Source organism: Cavenderia fasciculata, assembly GCF_000203815.1.
Source record: "Cavenderia fasciculata unplaced genomic scaffold Scf_Dfasci-F-a-25c12.r2-5, whole genome shotgun sequence".
Lineage (NCBI taxonomy): Eukaryota > Evosea > Eumycetozoa > Acytosteliales > Cavenderiaceae > Cavenderia > Cavenderia fasciculata.
In genome coordinates this window covers 3,342,048-3,357,852 of record NW_004457729.1, presented here as the reverse complement: position 1 = coordinate 3,357,852, position 15,805 = coordinate 3,342,048, and the positions used below count along the sequence as shown (strand labels likewise).

Sequence of the window (15,805 nt, the reverse complement as noted above, 5' to 3'; positions counted from 1 at the left end):
TGAGAATGATTTATATATATATATATATATATGTTACAACAATGCCTGCCAATAAAGTAATAAATAAAGTTATCTTTTCTTTGTCTTCTTTTAGAGAAGTGAAACTACTAAATCAATTGATGGTGAACACTTTCATTTATATATGTGGTGACTAAGAGAGAGAGCTGGTTTATATCGATAGAGTTGTTCTATTAATAATAATTCTTTCCTATTTTCCTTTCTATTACTCTGACTCACACTAGATTTGTTTATCTATTTCTTTGTTTGAGTTTGATGACTAATGATGAATGACTCATCACCATCTCCACCCAATTAAAAAAAATAAATTAAATTTTACAAATAAATAAAGTGTTGGGTGAAGAACATTTTTCTTTTAATTGAGTAGTAGTGGAGGTGGAGGAGGAGGAGAGAGCACCAGTACAATGAACGTAACACATTCATTCATTTGAGTTTCTTTTACCAATATTATTATTATTGATTGTTACAACCACCTTTTAAGAATCATGAGAGAGAGTTGTTCTATGTTTATCTAGATCTTTGATATAATATGATAGTAGTATATATATATTGTAGAATAGCAAACTTCCTGTATCATCTTTACTCTGGTGGCTGATCGGTCATCTCCACGCTACTTTGTGTAGAACCCAATCTACCCTCCCCCACCTTTCTTTCTTTCTTTCTTTCTCTCCTTTATTTGGTTTACACACTTTAAAGGTCAGAATCTAAAAAAAGAAGAATCATCATCACTTTAAACTTCTAGAGTTGAAGAGAATGTAATGAAGTCTCAATAACACTAATCTTGGTAATGGCTATGCGCATATGCCCCTCAACCGAGTGGACAAGAAAATTAAAATTAAGTTTCACCAGGCATGGGGAATATCGGCAACGAAACATTTGGCAACCAATTCCCACAGATTTGCATGTTTAACTTTGAATTTTAAAAAAATTTATTGTGTGCTGAAAAAAGCTCTCACAAAAACAGTTCGCAGGGGCAAGTAGTATTATTTGTATTATTATTATTATTTATTTATTATGATAAACAACGAAGATGCTCCTTTACTTGATGGAGTAGACTATCACCAACATGCATTAAATGGAGATCAACAACAATTTAGAACCTACAAATCTCGGTACTATGTGCTGTTTCTCTTCACATTGGTGTCTCTGCAACAATGTAACCAATGGATCACTTTTTCTACGGTAGCACCCCTATCGTCTACCTACTATAACTCACCTATCGCACTCATCAACTTTTTGTCGGCTGTTGGCCCAATCATTTTCGTTCCATTCTCTATTGTCATGACATGGTCTATCAACCGATACGGTATCCGAAAGAATATTATGATTTCTGCGGGTCTAGTTGCCCTTGGATCTGTCATACGTAGTATTCCTGGTCAAGGCAATAAACTATTCCCCCTTATTGTCATTGGTCAGGTTTTCAATTCGGTTGCCGGTCCAGTTGTCATGATTCTTCCCACAAAGATATCAGCTACATGGTTTGCACCATCAGAACGTACCTTTTCAACTGCCATTGGTACATTGTCCAACTTTTCAGGTAGTGCAATTGCATTTATCGTTTCATTGTACGCAGTTGATGGTTTACACCTTAGATACCTTTTATTTGCAGAGGCTACATTCTCGATTTTGATTTTTGCAGCTGTCTGTATCTACTTTCCCGAGAAACCACCATCCCCACCATCTGCCACCTCCTTCATCTCTGATATTAAGAGTCAAACTCCACTTGGATCATCAGGTGACATTTACCAACCACAATCACTCTTGCAAAGTTGGAAAACTCTCTTTGTCAGCTCCTATCAATTCATGACTAATTCATCTGCTGCAATTGTAACGATTGCTGTTGCATTAACATCTGGTACTTATGCTGGTTGGAGTATGTTACAAACAAATCAAATCAAACAATATATATATATATTTCCAACTTCTAATTTCCATTTGTATTATTTTAGGTGCTGTCTTAACAGAAATATTATTAGATGTTTATACTATAGAACAAGGTAAAATGTTTGGTTTCTATGGTATCTTGGCTGGCATTGTCGGTGGTTTAATGTGTGGATTTGCACATGACAGATTCCATAATTTTAAAAAGATACTTTTATTCCTTTTTGCCATTAATACTATTATTTATTTATTGTATGTTGAAATGTTGAAAGGTTGAAAGGTTGAAAGGTTGTAGTTGTAATATTAATATTTATTATATTATTTCTTTTTTCTTTTTAGATTTTCACTAATGGTTGATGGATATATACCAAGATATTATTGGTTAGGACAATTATTAAATGTTTCTGGAGGATGGGTGATTAATGGATTCTATCCGATTATTTATGAAGCGGCTGTTGAAGTATCCTACCCCATTCCAGAGTCGATTGGTACATCGATCATTTCCATTCTTTTGAATGTTGTCACTTTTATCGCTATTATGGTGGGCAGTGTTGTTCCAGTCTACTATCTCAATTATTTCTTGGTTGCCACTTCTCTAATCTCATTTTTACTAATATTCTTTGTAAAAGAGGAATATAAGAGATCAAAGAATGATAACCTTATTACATAATCCAACCCCAACGACAGTGTATCACTACCATAACTTGCAATACTACAACAAACAAACCAACAAACAAATCCACATCATCCATATTTTAATTAACAAGCCAAACCGACACATTCGCACCTACTTTTCATTCATTGGTAGATTAAATACTCTTTATAGATCATAAAACTAATTTAACCTACCATATGATATTATATTACCTTTCCATAAACGAATAAAATAACAAACAAACATAACAAAACAAATAATAATAATAATAATTTATTCCAAAAAAAAAAAAGAAAAAGATGGGCTTGGTTTGATTTGTTTATTTTTTGATATCCTGTTATACACATTGTTATTGTTATTGTTATTGTTCAACATTATTAAATATTGATTTTGTTGTTGTTGTTGTTTGAGTTTGATACAGAAATTGTACAATTAATTAATTTTAATAATGGTTGTTGGTATATATTTAAAAAAAAGAGAGAAGAATGAATGAGCTAGATTTAGTTGTGAGAAGGAGATTGATTATTATATAATGACGATGATGGTAATTCGATATGACTATTCCATTAGCTTATTCCATACCAATGTATTTTAAAATGGCGATGATTATTATTATTATTATAATTGTTAAATTATTGTTGGGTGTTAGTATTCTATTATTTATATATATATGTATACGATGATGATTGATGATTGATAATGTAATGTGATTATTTGTTGTTATTGGTTATTGTTGTTAGTTGATGATTGATAAGTTGTTATTTGTTCTTTGTTATCTAAATTCAAAACAAGGAAAACTAGATTCAGTTTCATGTTCTAAAATGATAGTTTGAAATAGTTCACTTGAACAATGATAGTAGAAACCTCTAATTGTTCCAGTTGCACGTTCCAAAGCGATATAGTAGAACCCCTCGTATGATGCCCCCTCGATATTCTTGATGCGATGATCTGGAACCAAAAAGAAACTCTCTTTCCATCGCATAAACAAAGTATCGCTGCTTTTGAGTAGAGACGATTCGAAATCGTCACGATTGAAGCTGTCTGCATAGGTTTGGAACTCTGGGAACCTACCCCAGTGATCGAGATCTACCTTGGCATTTGCCTCCCACTTGCGCGTGAGGAATCCATAATGCTTGCCATCGACAATCTCTCCTTCGAAAAAGGTAGTCAATACTGGGTACTTTTTAGTCAATCCCAATATCGTCAAGTATCCTGATAGTATTGAATTATCAAAATCGACATCCTACAAGACTTGTTTGTTAGTGTCGTCGTACTGATAGTGTATATATATGTTCTATTCTCTCCTATATTTACCTTTATATCAATGTGCACAGGATAAGAGGCTTTGGCACTCCTTTGTACGCCTACGAACCTCGAACCCGGGTAAAGAGAAGCACAACCGCCGGGCACGGACGAATCATTACTCCTGTAACGGGTTGTTTGTTCGCCGGCCACTGTTGGTTCTTCTTGTTGTTGTGTGTTATCGATTGCTACTATTGTTTTGAATATTATCTATCTATATGTTACAATAATAGATTATCCCTATAAAAGTATATTCATATGACAGACAGATAGATAGACAGATTGATAGATAGATAGATAGATAGATAGATAGATAGATAGATAGATAGATAGATAGATAGATAGATAGATAGATAGATAGATAGATAGATGTTAGCATTATATATATATAAAATGAACTAGTAAAGAATATATAGGATAATACAAACCAACACTACTCTACTGATAAGAAAGTGTGCTTCCTCTTCACTCTTTTGTGTGTCTGATTCCTTGGAAGCGCCTACCTTCTGACTTGTGGTGTGAAGGATGATTAATAATCTATTGATTGAACTATATAGTTTGTATATACGAGTATTATCTATTCTACAATTGCATAAAATATTACTGCTTCTTCTATGTGCGAGCTTGTAATTAAACATGTCGTTAACTTTGAAATTGAATGGGAGGGTCTTTCAAAAAAAAAAAAAAAAAGAAAATAAAAAAAAAAAACAACTTCACCAAGTTTAGCCTCTTCATAAATATGTATAAACCAAAGGTCAGGGGGCAAAAATGGATAAATCCATATCAATTCATTCATTCCAAAGTCCTCCCCAACCTTGAACCCCATGTGTTTGCTCCACCCAAATGATTCATTTCAAGTTGAGGATGCGTTACATTATTTAGTTTACATTTAAAAGTGAAAAGAATGAAAGCAAAGCAAGTCACCTCTGAAATAGATGTATTTATTTATTTATTAAAAATAATTAAGTGAGAGAGAGAGAGAATCCAATGAGGAGGAGGAAGTGTTTGAGACAAGAATAATAATCGAAGTTCATTTTGAACTCTCATTGCCCGACAAGCTTGAAAAAAAAAACAGTTTTTGGTGGCAGAGATTGTGATAATTTTTTTAATTTTTTTTCTAATTTCTTTTTCTCTCCACGTGACCTACCCTACCCTAAAAAACGAAATTTTCAAGTTATTTGTTTTAGAGTAGCAGTACATCTTCTTCTAACTTTCAATATATCATATAATGTAGGTCTTTTGTTAAAAGATACCTTATTAATCTATTGTTGTCATATCCTAGGATAGGTTATATTATATATATATAAATAGCAGTTTAAACATCTGTCATCATTATCATTGTCAACATTTTATCGTCGTCGTATCTGGAACGAGAGAGCAGAGAAAAAAAAAAGAAACATATTATATGTTTACTTGTAGTTTCAGTCAACCCAGATATGATAATCTTATCTGTTAATAATATAATAATAATAATAATAATGAACAACAACGATTAATTAATAATAATAATGGACGGACGACGATAATAGGTAGTATCAAAAGGGTGTGGTTCGGGTAAGAGTGATGTTCATTCATTCTTTTACTCTTTCCTCTTGGATACTTTTCTCTCTCTCTTTATGTACAGTGTTGATAATAATAGATGATGATGATGACTAGATAGATGATACTGCATATTCATATATCGATAACATATAGATAATAATAATATCATAGATAATAATAATTATATATTTTTTTTAAACTAACAATTATTAATTATTATTTTTATTTAGAATGCCATCATTTGCTGACTTGACAACTGACGCTGGTGTCATCGACCTCAACGAATACTTGAAGGACAAGACTTACCTTGTTGGTTTCCTCCCATCCAATGTCGACCAAGAAGCCGTCAAGAAGCTCGGCAAGGCCCCATGTGCCACCAAGTACCCACACGCCAACAGATGGTACAACACCATCCAAGCTCTCGAAGCCTCTGAATTCGTAGCCGTCACTGAAACCATCACTGTCAAGGCTGCCGCCCCAGCCAAGGCCGACGACGATGTTGACTTGTTTGGTGACGACGAAGATGACGAGGAATACGAACGTCAATTGGAAGAGCGTCGTGCTGCCGCTGCTGCCCTCAAGAAGCCAAAGGAAAAGGTTATCGCCAAGTCCTCCATCCTTTTGGATGTCAAGCCATGGGATGATGAAACCGACATGGCTGCCCTCGAAGCCTCTGTCCGTACCATCGTCATGCCAGGTCTCGTCTGGGGTGCCTCCAAGTTGGTCGCCGTCGGTTACGGTATCAAGAAGTTGCAAATCAACTGTGTCGTTGAAGATGACAAGGTCTCTGTCGATGATCTCTCTGAACAAATCTGTGCCTTTGAAGACTACGTCCAAAGTTGTGATGTTGCTGCTTTCAATAAAATCTAAGCGATCATTACTCCTTTCCCCTAGTTCCCACAAAACAAAACAAACATATATTCATCATCACAACAAACGCTATTCGATTGTTGTTGATTGATTAAATCACCAAGAATAAATTCATTTTATTCTTTTTCCTTTTTTGTAACTTATTTATTTTGTTTATTTTATTACTATTCTTTGGTCTCAATCTTATCCATAATCTAAAATCTATCTTTGTTCTAAAATCAACTCACTGACCTTTGAATCTTGGTCAATGTTTGTTTGGATGATCGAAAGATTCAGGAACACTCGAATCAACCTTGATTGATGTCATCATTGCTGCTTTGAATAAAATTGAATATCCTAAACACCAACTATTATCTTTATTGGGTTGTAGTGATCAAAGAAGGGAGAGATATTTATTTTTGTTCAAGTTTCAAAGGAATCTTCCCAAACGTTTCGCTTTATGAGTTTTAGGTGAGATCGCCTACTAGACTTGTCGGATTTTTCATGTGACGAGCTTTGTGGTTTCAAGCCTTCAGTCCGAAAATCATCGATAACCGAAGAAAAGTTGTTTTACAAAAAAAGTATACGAGTTTTAGCCAGCTTGCTATGACAGCTCATACAACCCCTTATGGTTCATTCTCCGAGTAGACCACCTAGCGAGCCTTGCCTTTATTTTTGTTTTGTTTAGAGCTTCAAAGAGATAAACAAATAAACAAAAGAGAGAGAGGAGAGAGAGTGAGAGATAGGAGGAGAAACAGGAGAGTAAAATACTGTTAGTTGTAAGTAACGATATGATCATCACATCCGACACACAACAACAAACACTATCAAATTTGTTGGGTTAGGTTTTTTACCTATACTTTTTGCCCCAACAGTGATGAAATAAGCAATCACCCACCCCCAACATCATTCTACACTTTCGAGTGGGAGAAATGTCTATTGACAATTTCAAAATATGATATTATTGTGATCGGTAAATATCTGATTATAACCCCATCATGTTTTGAATGAAGTTTTAGAAAAGGGGGTAGAGTAAGAAGAAGTGATCACTTATAATTGCCGATACTTTTGTTTTCATCAACAACAAAACCACAACGAGTTTTCTTGGTTCTCAGCTCAAACCTATCCCTCTTTCTCTTTTTAAATGGGTGTTGTCTCTTCATCTCTTGATTTCCTTTTCATTCATTTCAATACATCACCTTTTTATAAAAAGAGTGTCATTGTACAAATAATAATAATAATCTAATCATTAATTCTTCCTATTCCACAACACTATTTATATAAATAGATAAATATATATAAAAATGGCATCTAGATTTAATAATAATAATAATAATGATGAACAAAATAGTGGTGGTGATGATAATAGTATAGAGATTGATGGCGCAGATATACAAATACCAAAGAAACCAGCCTTACCCTTATATAAATTATTCAACTATGCCCGTGTTCATAAGCCATATACCTACAAACATTTGTTGTTTGCTCTGTGGTTGCCAGTCGGTGTTGGACTCTGGCCAATCCGTGTATTTTTGACCATCCTTACCTACCTCTTATTGCTCCTTGTACCAAAATCATTATCCTTTTTACTAAAGCATGTCTTGTTGGTTTTAATGGGTTTCAGAATTAAATATAATGGATTGTAAGTAGATAAAATATAGCCAGACAGTCTCTATATATATTTCTGGAATCATCTCATTCTAATATTGTTTGCTTTTTTCCAGAGAAAATCTTCCACGTGTTGGAGATCCAAAATCAGGTAGAGTGATTGTTATTAACCATATGAGTGATTTCGATCCATACCCAGTGATGACAATCATCCCTTATTTCCACACACTTGTTGCTGCACATATCAGCAAGGTCCCAATTGTTGGCAAATTGTATAAAAAGATGGACACTATTTTCGTTGACCCAGCCAACAAAGAAAAGGCCCGTACTGACGTCTTGGACGGCTTGAACAAGACCAAGATGCCATTGCTCATCTACCCAGAGGGTGGTTTGACCAACGGCTCCAAGGGTATCATGATGTTCAACAAGTTTGTCTTTGGACTCGGCCACGGTATCATCCCCGTCGCCATGCGCATGAACAACCCATGGCCCGTCAACACTGACTATCTCGGGTCGTCTTGGATGAAGAACTTTGCATTTTGGTTCCTCGTTCCATTCCACCGTTTCGAATTGACCTTTTTGTCACACATGTTTATTGCACAAAACGAGACTGATGCCGAGTTTGCCAAACGTGTTCAAACACGTATTGCCAACCATCTCCAAATCGAAGCTACTGACTACTCTTACTCTCAAAAGAAAGAGTTGGCCAAGGACCTTTCATCTGGCAAGTTTGTTCCACCAATCGATGATATTGAAACTCAAGTATCAAATCATTCTGAAAGAAGTGATTAATACTTTTTAAATGTAGTAGTTATATTTCAAAGTTAATAATAATAATAATAATAACAATACATACATATAATATAATATAATATAATATAAACCTATTTAGAAATAAATAATTTTAAACACACACAGAAAAGATAAACACACACTTAAATATATTTGTTTTCATAAAAATATAATAATAAAAGAAGAATACTGAACTGAACTGATGGTTGACGATACTACAACTATTACTCGCATATTTATTTATTTTATTATTTTATTAAATTTGGTGAAGTTGGTTTATTTTAATTATTGAAAAAAACTCAAGAAGAAAGGCCATTATCAAAATTGATCAGTAAAGATTCTTCAACAAGTATCTCGACTCAGAGTTAGCATTCTATCATCCATCTATCTGTCTTTGTCTACTACAACTTGTACATCATACATTCATTCATTACTCATCTCATACACATAACATATAGAATAGAAATCATCAAGTTTGAAAAGGGTAGTTTTGTAACTATCTATCTTTATTTATTTATAAATAGAGAGAGGAAGAAGAAGAATGGAGAGTGGAATAATCGTACCAAGGAGCGATCCAAAGTATGTCATGTCAATCAAATTGACGGCTGACATGTTGGATAGACTCACCAACGGTGGTTCTGCAATGCAGATTCAATTTAGCAATAATGATAACAATGTAAGAATGATGATGATGATGATGCGACATTGATGTCAATGGTAGATGGGACAACTAACTAACATTTGTTATCAATATAGTTAAAGATAATCATAGATGATGAAGAACGTCAAGTCAGTGCAACCAACGAAGCGAGTAATTTGATGGAGTGTCTTTGTCAGCAGGACGATCAGTACCAAGAGGTTGGACACATTCGCAAGAAGATCCTCGTGTTGTCAGAACTGACCGACAATGATAGAAAGAGATACAAATCAAACACAATTGCACACGAAAAGATTAACAAGGGGAGCAGAACTAGTAAAGTCATTGAATTTGATAACAAAAACAAATCACAATGTAAGAGAGAAAGAAGAGGGAAAGAAGAGAAGAGAGAAAGAAGAGAACATGCTAACAAACTATTCTTTTTCTTTTTTGTTTAGCTCGAGGTGTAGTTAAAACAAAGACAAGTAGTACTACTACCACTTCATCTTCATTGCAGACTCGACGTCAACCAAAAGCAGGTGTTGCGTATACGACGGCAAAGACTGTAACATCTTCTTCCATCCCACCCTATATTTCACAACCTTCTCCCGTGTCATCATCGTCGACGTTGGTACCACCAATACCAATCAACAACAACAACAACAACAGTCTATCACCCGATACACCAAGCCCTTCTTCATCGTCGCTTGGAGGATTGTCACCGACCAACAATAGAAGAACACATTCACCCAACTCCAACTCTTCGTCTTCATCATCGTCATCTTCAACATCAACGACCAGTCTCAAACAACCACCTTCATATGGATCATCATCATCATCAATGGGTGGAGCACCACTATTACCCGAGTTTTCAAATGTCACCAATGCTCAAAAGTCAAACAAACTAGTGCCAACGATGGTCATTTCACCACCTGTTCCCTCTATTCCTTCATTTGGGAATTCTCATTCAAATAACAACAATAACAATAACAACAATAACAACAACAATAATAGTAGTGGAAACGATAGAATGGATACTTCATTGGATTATAAAATGGATACTAGTAGTGGTAGAATGTCACATACCTCTTCTCACAACAATAGTGGTGGTTTTACATCGATACCAACTCCTGGGAACAACAGTTCACAATCAACAAAAGTTTCACCTCCACCAAGAAGATCAAGTTTCAATAATAATAATAATAACAGGAAATCAATTGATTTACCGGTCAATACACCAATCCCATATGGATCGTCATCAATATCTGGTAAAAAGAGTCCAACATCAACCACCCCTTCATCATTATCACCAACACGAAATTCACCTTCCTTGTCACTACCGGTAAACAAACCACCACCAAATAACAAAATCAACAACTTACCAGTCAACAACAATTATTTATCTCCTATTACAAACAAAGCAACCAACAGCAGAGGTGGTGGTGGTGGAAGATCGACATCGCCAGTATCTTTTTCATCGTCTCCACCCATTTCACCAAGAGATCCAAACAATATCAACGATCCAAACATGTCACGGCATTCTCATATAAAGAAACAAGCACCACAAACGATATCTCTCCCTCAAAACACTCCACCACCAGCCCCATATAAACCATCAGCACCACAACCTTCATCATCATCAACATCATTCAATACTAACAAATCATCAAAAACCCAACAATCAACAAATGTACCTAAAAACGAACAACCCAAGATTAACAAAAATGAACCACAACAACCACAACAACAACAACAGATTAATGGTGGACATAATAGTCAAACTATTAAAACAAATAATCAAAAACCAAAAAGTAGTAATACTACTAGTAGTTCTACCACTGGTACAAGTAGTAGTAGTAGTAGTAGTAGCAGTAGTAGTAGTAATAGTCAATATCAAGTTGTATATGATAATACCAATCAAATGAAACCATTCGAAATTAAAGATGATCAAGACTATCGTAATTTATTACAAGTCTCACAAAAGAAATATCATCAATACGAAGAGATACATAGAGTCATTACAAAGGATATCGATATATTTAACAAGTTGAAAACAAGATTGGAAGGGTGTAGAGACCCAGAAGAAAAAGAAAAACTAATTGAAGAGATTCAATTGGAATATGAAAAGAGAGGAGAAAAGGTAGAAAGATTAAAGACTGAATATCAAAGATTAGAAGAAGAATTACGTTCTTTAAAGGGAACTTTAAAAGATTATCAATTATTTCACAATAGTAACAAAAGTATATCTTGAATCCATGGAAATCCAACAACATCAACAATAACAATATAGAACAACAAAATAAATATTAAAAAAAAGAAAAAAAGACTTTACGAGGATTGTATAATAACAACAACGTAATTTTAAACAACCAACTCCATTATACATGATTTATTTGATTTGATTTATTTGATTTAGATTAAATAAATAATTATAAATTGGAATTTGACCAATTTCTTTTGTTATTTCCATTAATTTTGTTTGTAGTTTTAATGATACTGGTTTTGGTTGATCGTTTGATGTCATTGTTTTCTTTTTAGTTGTTGTTTTGTTGTTATTAGTTTCACAAGTAACAAGATATTTAATTGATTTTAATTGATTTGCTCGGATTGTAGGTTTGATGGAATTTGGATTGATATTACTATAATCCAACTTTACAACATTGTAGTGAATATATTCAAGTATTTTAAGCTTGTTATATTCTAGTGCAACCAAAACCATTTCTTTAACAATTGGCATGAAAAAACTTTGATTCTCGTCGATCCTACTGTCCTTTAGCATTTCTCTAAACATGGACAGGTTGCCCTTTTCAATGATCCGTTTTCTAAACTCTGGTTTCAGAGGATAGTTTTTTGTAAATTTGCCAACACGAAGTTTGGTCAAGTGGTCAGTCACGAGATACCTCCAAGTATCTGTATGACACAATGCCTCTGACATGTCAAGTACCATATTTACTTTGTTTGAAAAGTATTTGAGCATGTTGGTTTCGCCCATAACCATGGCCGTGGTGACGATACACATGGCAGAGTTGGGGTGGATTTCAGTGTCATCTTTAAAATAGATTGACAGGTGTGAGGAAAAGGTGCGCACTACAAACTGGCAGCCCAAGCTACCGGCCATAGTGCACTTGGTATTGACAAAGACCGGGTGGACAGTCGACACAAACTTGTGAAAGATCTTAAGTGCCATATTTTGGTCGACCAACCCTGCCGACTCTATGATGGGGATGAGCTGAGATACCTCGAGCTGGCTGCGAAAGAGATCGAGTAAATAGTCCAAATAGAGATGATCAACATTTTTAATGGCCACTTGTATGTCATCGTATCGGCTCTTTGTCAATCCTTCATTTGCACCCAACTGTGTATTTGTCCAAAGATATTCATGTACTTGTCTAGTATTTGCTTTCCATGATATTTCCTTTGTATTATTATTAATATTATTATTATTATTGTTATTATTATTATTGTTGTTATTAGTATTATTGTTATTGTTCATTTGTTGCTTTAATAGAATTTCTATATTATCAATATTGTTTGATTTAAGTGCTCCATTTAAAAGTTGGTGACGGGGGACATCAATAGTCTTGGAAAGTGCCATGATATATTGAAATACAGAGTTTGGTAAATCAAAGATTGATAGTAGGTTGTGACAGGAGAATCGCACAAATGATAAATTGCCAATATTGAATTGTTGGTTGATATAGTTGAGTGTGCAAATGAGTCTTATAATCGTCTTTAAATCATTGACAGTACAATAGTTTATAGAGTAGGTTGTACTAATGATTTTACCTTTCCATTTACTACTATCCAAATCTGTAAACAATTGTTCAACAAATATATCTATTTTTTCAAACATCATTATTATATTATTATTATTATTATATTGATTATTATTTTGATTATTATTACAATTTACTTTTTTTACATTATTATTACAATTATTATTACAATTATTATTATTATTATTATTTTGATTATTATTTACATTATGACTAATTTTAATCCAAATATATTGAATTAAATCGATTAGATGAGAGTATTTTGAATTACCTCTTGGATAATAGTTGACAAGAGGAATGTTGTTGATAAAGTTTTCAAAGGTTTGTACAGAGATGGTTATCATGTCATAGTCTGACATTAGACATTCAACCAATTGTTTTTTATAGTGTAATGGGATATACCGCAATGGATGGCTCTTGATGAGGTCCGGGTATACTCGACGTGCATAGTGAATAAAGTAGTAGTATTTAGTGGTAAGGATAAAGTTGATTGCACTTGACTCGATCCTCGTTTCAAATGCCTTATCGATAAAATCTACTACTCTATTTAACAACTCTCTATTACCACTCTTATAACTACAATGATATAATTTGGCAATTGTATCTATTGTCAGAGGATATGGATTCTTTTGTTTATCTTCTTGTCCAACATTATTATTATTATTATTATTATTATTATCATCAAGTTCTTGTGTCTTTTTATCAGCTGACATTAAAGAAGAAGATGTAATTTGTAAATATTTATCCATTATAATAAGGATAAGAAGAGGATTCTTGGTTTGTGAAACCACTCTTATCATATGATTGATTGGTAAGTTATTGAATTGAATGGTTCGATGCATCCAGTCGGCCAACAAGGTGACTGGGATTGATTTTGTGTTCTCCAATGTTGCATATTGAATCCAGTTCATACTCTCAATTGTTATATACTAAGAAGGTACAAATATGTTAGTTTTACTATACTATGTATCTATCTATATATCTATTATACATACTTGACCCAAATAAACCTTGTCAGCAAGTAGACCACTGAACCCATTCTTTAACATCCATTCTAATGTTATCGAAGGATGATTGTACTTTTTGATGAGAGCAGGTGTTTTACTATCGCGATATAGATGATGATTTGCTATAATGTGTCTTGTTATCTGCTTTGCATATCTCCATACAATCTTTGCAACATATATATTCCTTAGAATGAATCGAAAGTATCGAATATCCATCGTCCTTGTCGTCACAATCTTCCTATCTATCTATCTATCATAATAGTACCTATGAATGACTTCAATATTCATTATTATTATTAACAATATAAATATATATATATACAAATATGTATGTTTGTCTACAATGAGAATGAGAATGAAAAAGTATTCAATCTAAAAATAAATAAATATAGGATATTTGATAGATTCAACTTTGTAATTTATTTATTTATTTATTTATTTATTTGTTGGGAAACCAACCATACTCTGTGTGATAGATAGATAGACAGACAGATAGATAGATAGATAGATAGATACATACATTTATTTGCCATAATAGTCTGACACTAATGTCATATGGACTTTGGAAATACATTTGACATCTAATTATTTCAGATTCAGATATAGTACTACTACTTGACAGGCAAATAGACCTATTATCCAAATCTGAAATAACCAGATTTTACAACTTGGATTTACCTATATTAATATTATGATCCCAATCTTCTATAGAATGAAAGAAATTGAGTATATTTAAAATAATGGTAATTAGAAAGTAATGACCGATTAAACGACCTGGATATTTCCGGATTATCCTAAAATCGATATTAGGACAATCATTTCATATTTTTTTGTTATTCATCAAAATCAACACTCTATAGTTGTAAAAAGAATAACAATTGCTAAAATATCTCCTCTCCTCTAAAATCACAGGTATTATATATTCAAAAGATTCATATTTTTTTGATCTAAGTTAATGTCATCGATGCATTTGTTACAAGGTTATAATATATAATAATGAGTGGTAGCAGTAGTTCATTGGTGAATAAATGAATAAATGAATGAAAGGGAAATGAATTGGTGAATGAATGAATAAAAAGTAAATAAAAAAGAAAGAATTAGTAACTATATATAAATTAAAGTATATATATATATAAATATAAACACGTGAATACATACCTAAATTTACAACCTCGGTGATTGAGTTTTCCTTTGCGTCCTCGAGTTGGTCCAGTAGGACATTGTAGAGGGATTATGTTGGCAATAGAGCTTCCAGAACCAATTTGGGACATGGTTTCTGAAGATACTTTGAACGCTCTCAACACCTTGATAATTGAATCCAACTCTTCCCATTCGTCTTCATCATCGATCCAGTATTCCTTTAGAAGAGGATCTGAAGAGCAGACCATCTTCATGGCTGGCTTGAGGTGGGTGGCACGTACCAACATATCGAAGGTAGATCCCCAACGGGTGGGGGAGTCTACAATGGGACGGAGAGGTTTAATACCTTCAACATTGCATGCTCTAATTTGTAAGTTGATTTAATCTCTTTGCGTATAAAGTTCAAAAGAAGGGCCCTTCTTTTGTTGACTCTATCAAGAAATATACAAAGAAATGTGTCACATGTGCAAAGAATACCATAGAAAAGAACAAAATCGTGAGCGGGGCCAGCTTGAGATAGTAGTCGTACTTCTCCAAGGCATGTATGACGGCAAGTAGTTCTCGATCTTTCGTGCTGTAATTTCGTTGTGCTTGGTCA

General features: G+C 33.6%; 6 protein-coding genes across 6 annotated transcripts; 4 read left to right on the top strand and 2 right to left on the bottom strand.

Annotated features, from left to right (window-relative positions):
* Positions 1 to 1,032: 1,032 nt before the first annotated feature.
* Positions 1,033 to 2,569, top strand: DFA_01681 (uncharacterized protein; the record flags this gene model as incomplete). Its single annotated transcript, XM_004359588.1, has 3 exons — positions 1,033 to 1,891; positions 1,968 to 2,151; positions 2,239 to 2,569. The coding sequence occupies 3 exons, from the start codon at positions 1,033 to 1,035 to the stop codon at positions 2,567 to 2,569; spliced, it is 1,374 nt and encodes a 457-aa protein (XP_004359645.1).
* A 757-nt stretch (positions 2,570 to 3,326) lies between these two features.
* On the bottom strand, positions 3,327 to 4,652 carry DFA_01680 (uncharacterized protein; the record flags this gene model as incomplete). Its single annotated transcript, XM_004359587.1, has 4 exons — positions 3,327 to 3,797; positions 3,869 to 4,047; positions 4,281 to 4,524; positions 4,566 to 4,652. The coding sequence occupies 4 exons, from the start codon at positions 4,650 to 4,652 to the stop codon at positions 3,327 to 3,329; spliced, it is 981 nt and encodes a 326-aa protein (XP_004359644.1).
* Positions 4,653 to 4,760: 108 nt separating this feature from the next.
* efa1B (elongation factor 1b) lies at positions 4,761 to 6,268 on the top strand (the record flags this gene model as incomplete). Its single annotated transcript, XM_004359586.1, has 3 exons — positions 4,761 to 4,793; positions 5,168 to 5,271; positions 5,629 to 6,268. 3 exons carry the CDS (start codon positions 4,761 to 4,763, stop codon positions 6,266 to 6,268), a joined length of 777 nt encoding a protein of 258 aa, XP_004359643.1.
* A 1,283-nt stretch (positions 6,269 to 7,551) lies between these two features.
* On the top strand, positions 7,552 to 8,647 carry DFA_01678 (uncharacterized protein; the record flags this gene model as incomplete). Its single annotated transcript, XM_004359585.1, has 2 exons — positions 7,552 to 7,889; positions 7,972 to 8,647. 2 exons carry the CDS (start codon positions 7,552 to 7,554, stop codon positions 8,645 to 8,647), a joined length of 1,014 nt encoding a protein of 337 aa, XP_004359642.1.
* Positions 8,648 to 9,188: 541 nt separating this feature from the next.
* Positions 9,189 to 11,535, top strand: DFA_01677 (uncharacterized protein; the record flags this gene model as incomplete). The annotated part of the gene is made up of 3 exons (XM_004359584.1): positions 9,189 to 9,323; positions 9,404 to 9,458; positions 9,743 to 11,535. The coding sequence occupies 3 exons, from the start codon at positions 9,189 to 9,191 to the stop codon at positions 11,533 to 11,535; spliced, it is 1,983 nt and encodes a 660-aa protein (XP_004359641.1).
* A 138-nt stretch (positions 11,536 to 11,673) lies between these two features.
* Positions 11,674 to 15,455, bottom strand: DFA_01676 (uncharacterized protein; the record flags this gene model as incomplete). Its single annotated transcript, XM_004359583.1, has 5 exons — positions 11,674 to 13,989; positions 14,056 to 14,251; positions 14,390 to 14,439; positions 14,588 to 14,648; positions 15,226 to 15,455. 5 exons carry the CDS (start codon positions 15,453 to 15,455, stop codon positions 11,674 to 11,676), a joined length of 2,853 nt encoding a protein of 950 aa, XP_004359640.1.
* Positions 15,456 to 15,805: the final 350 nt, after the last annotated feature.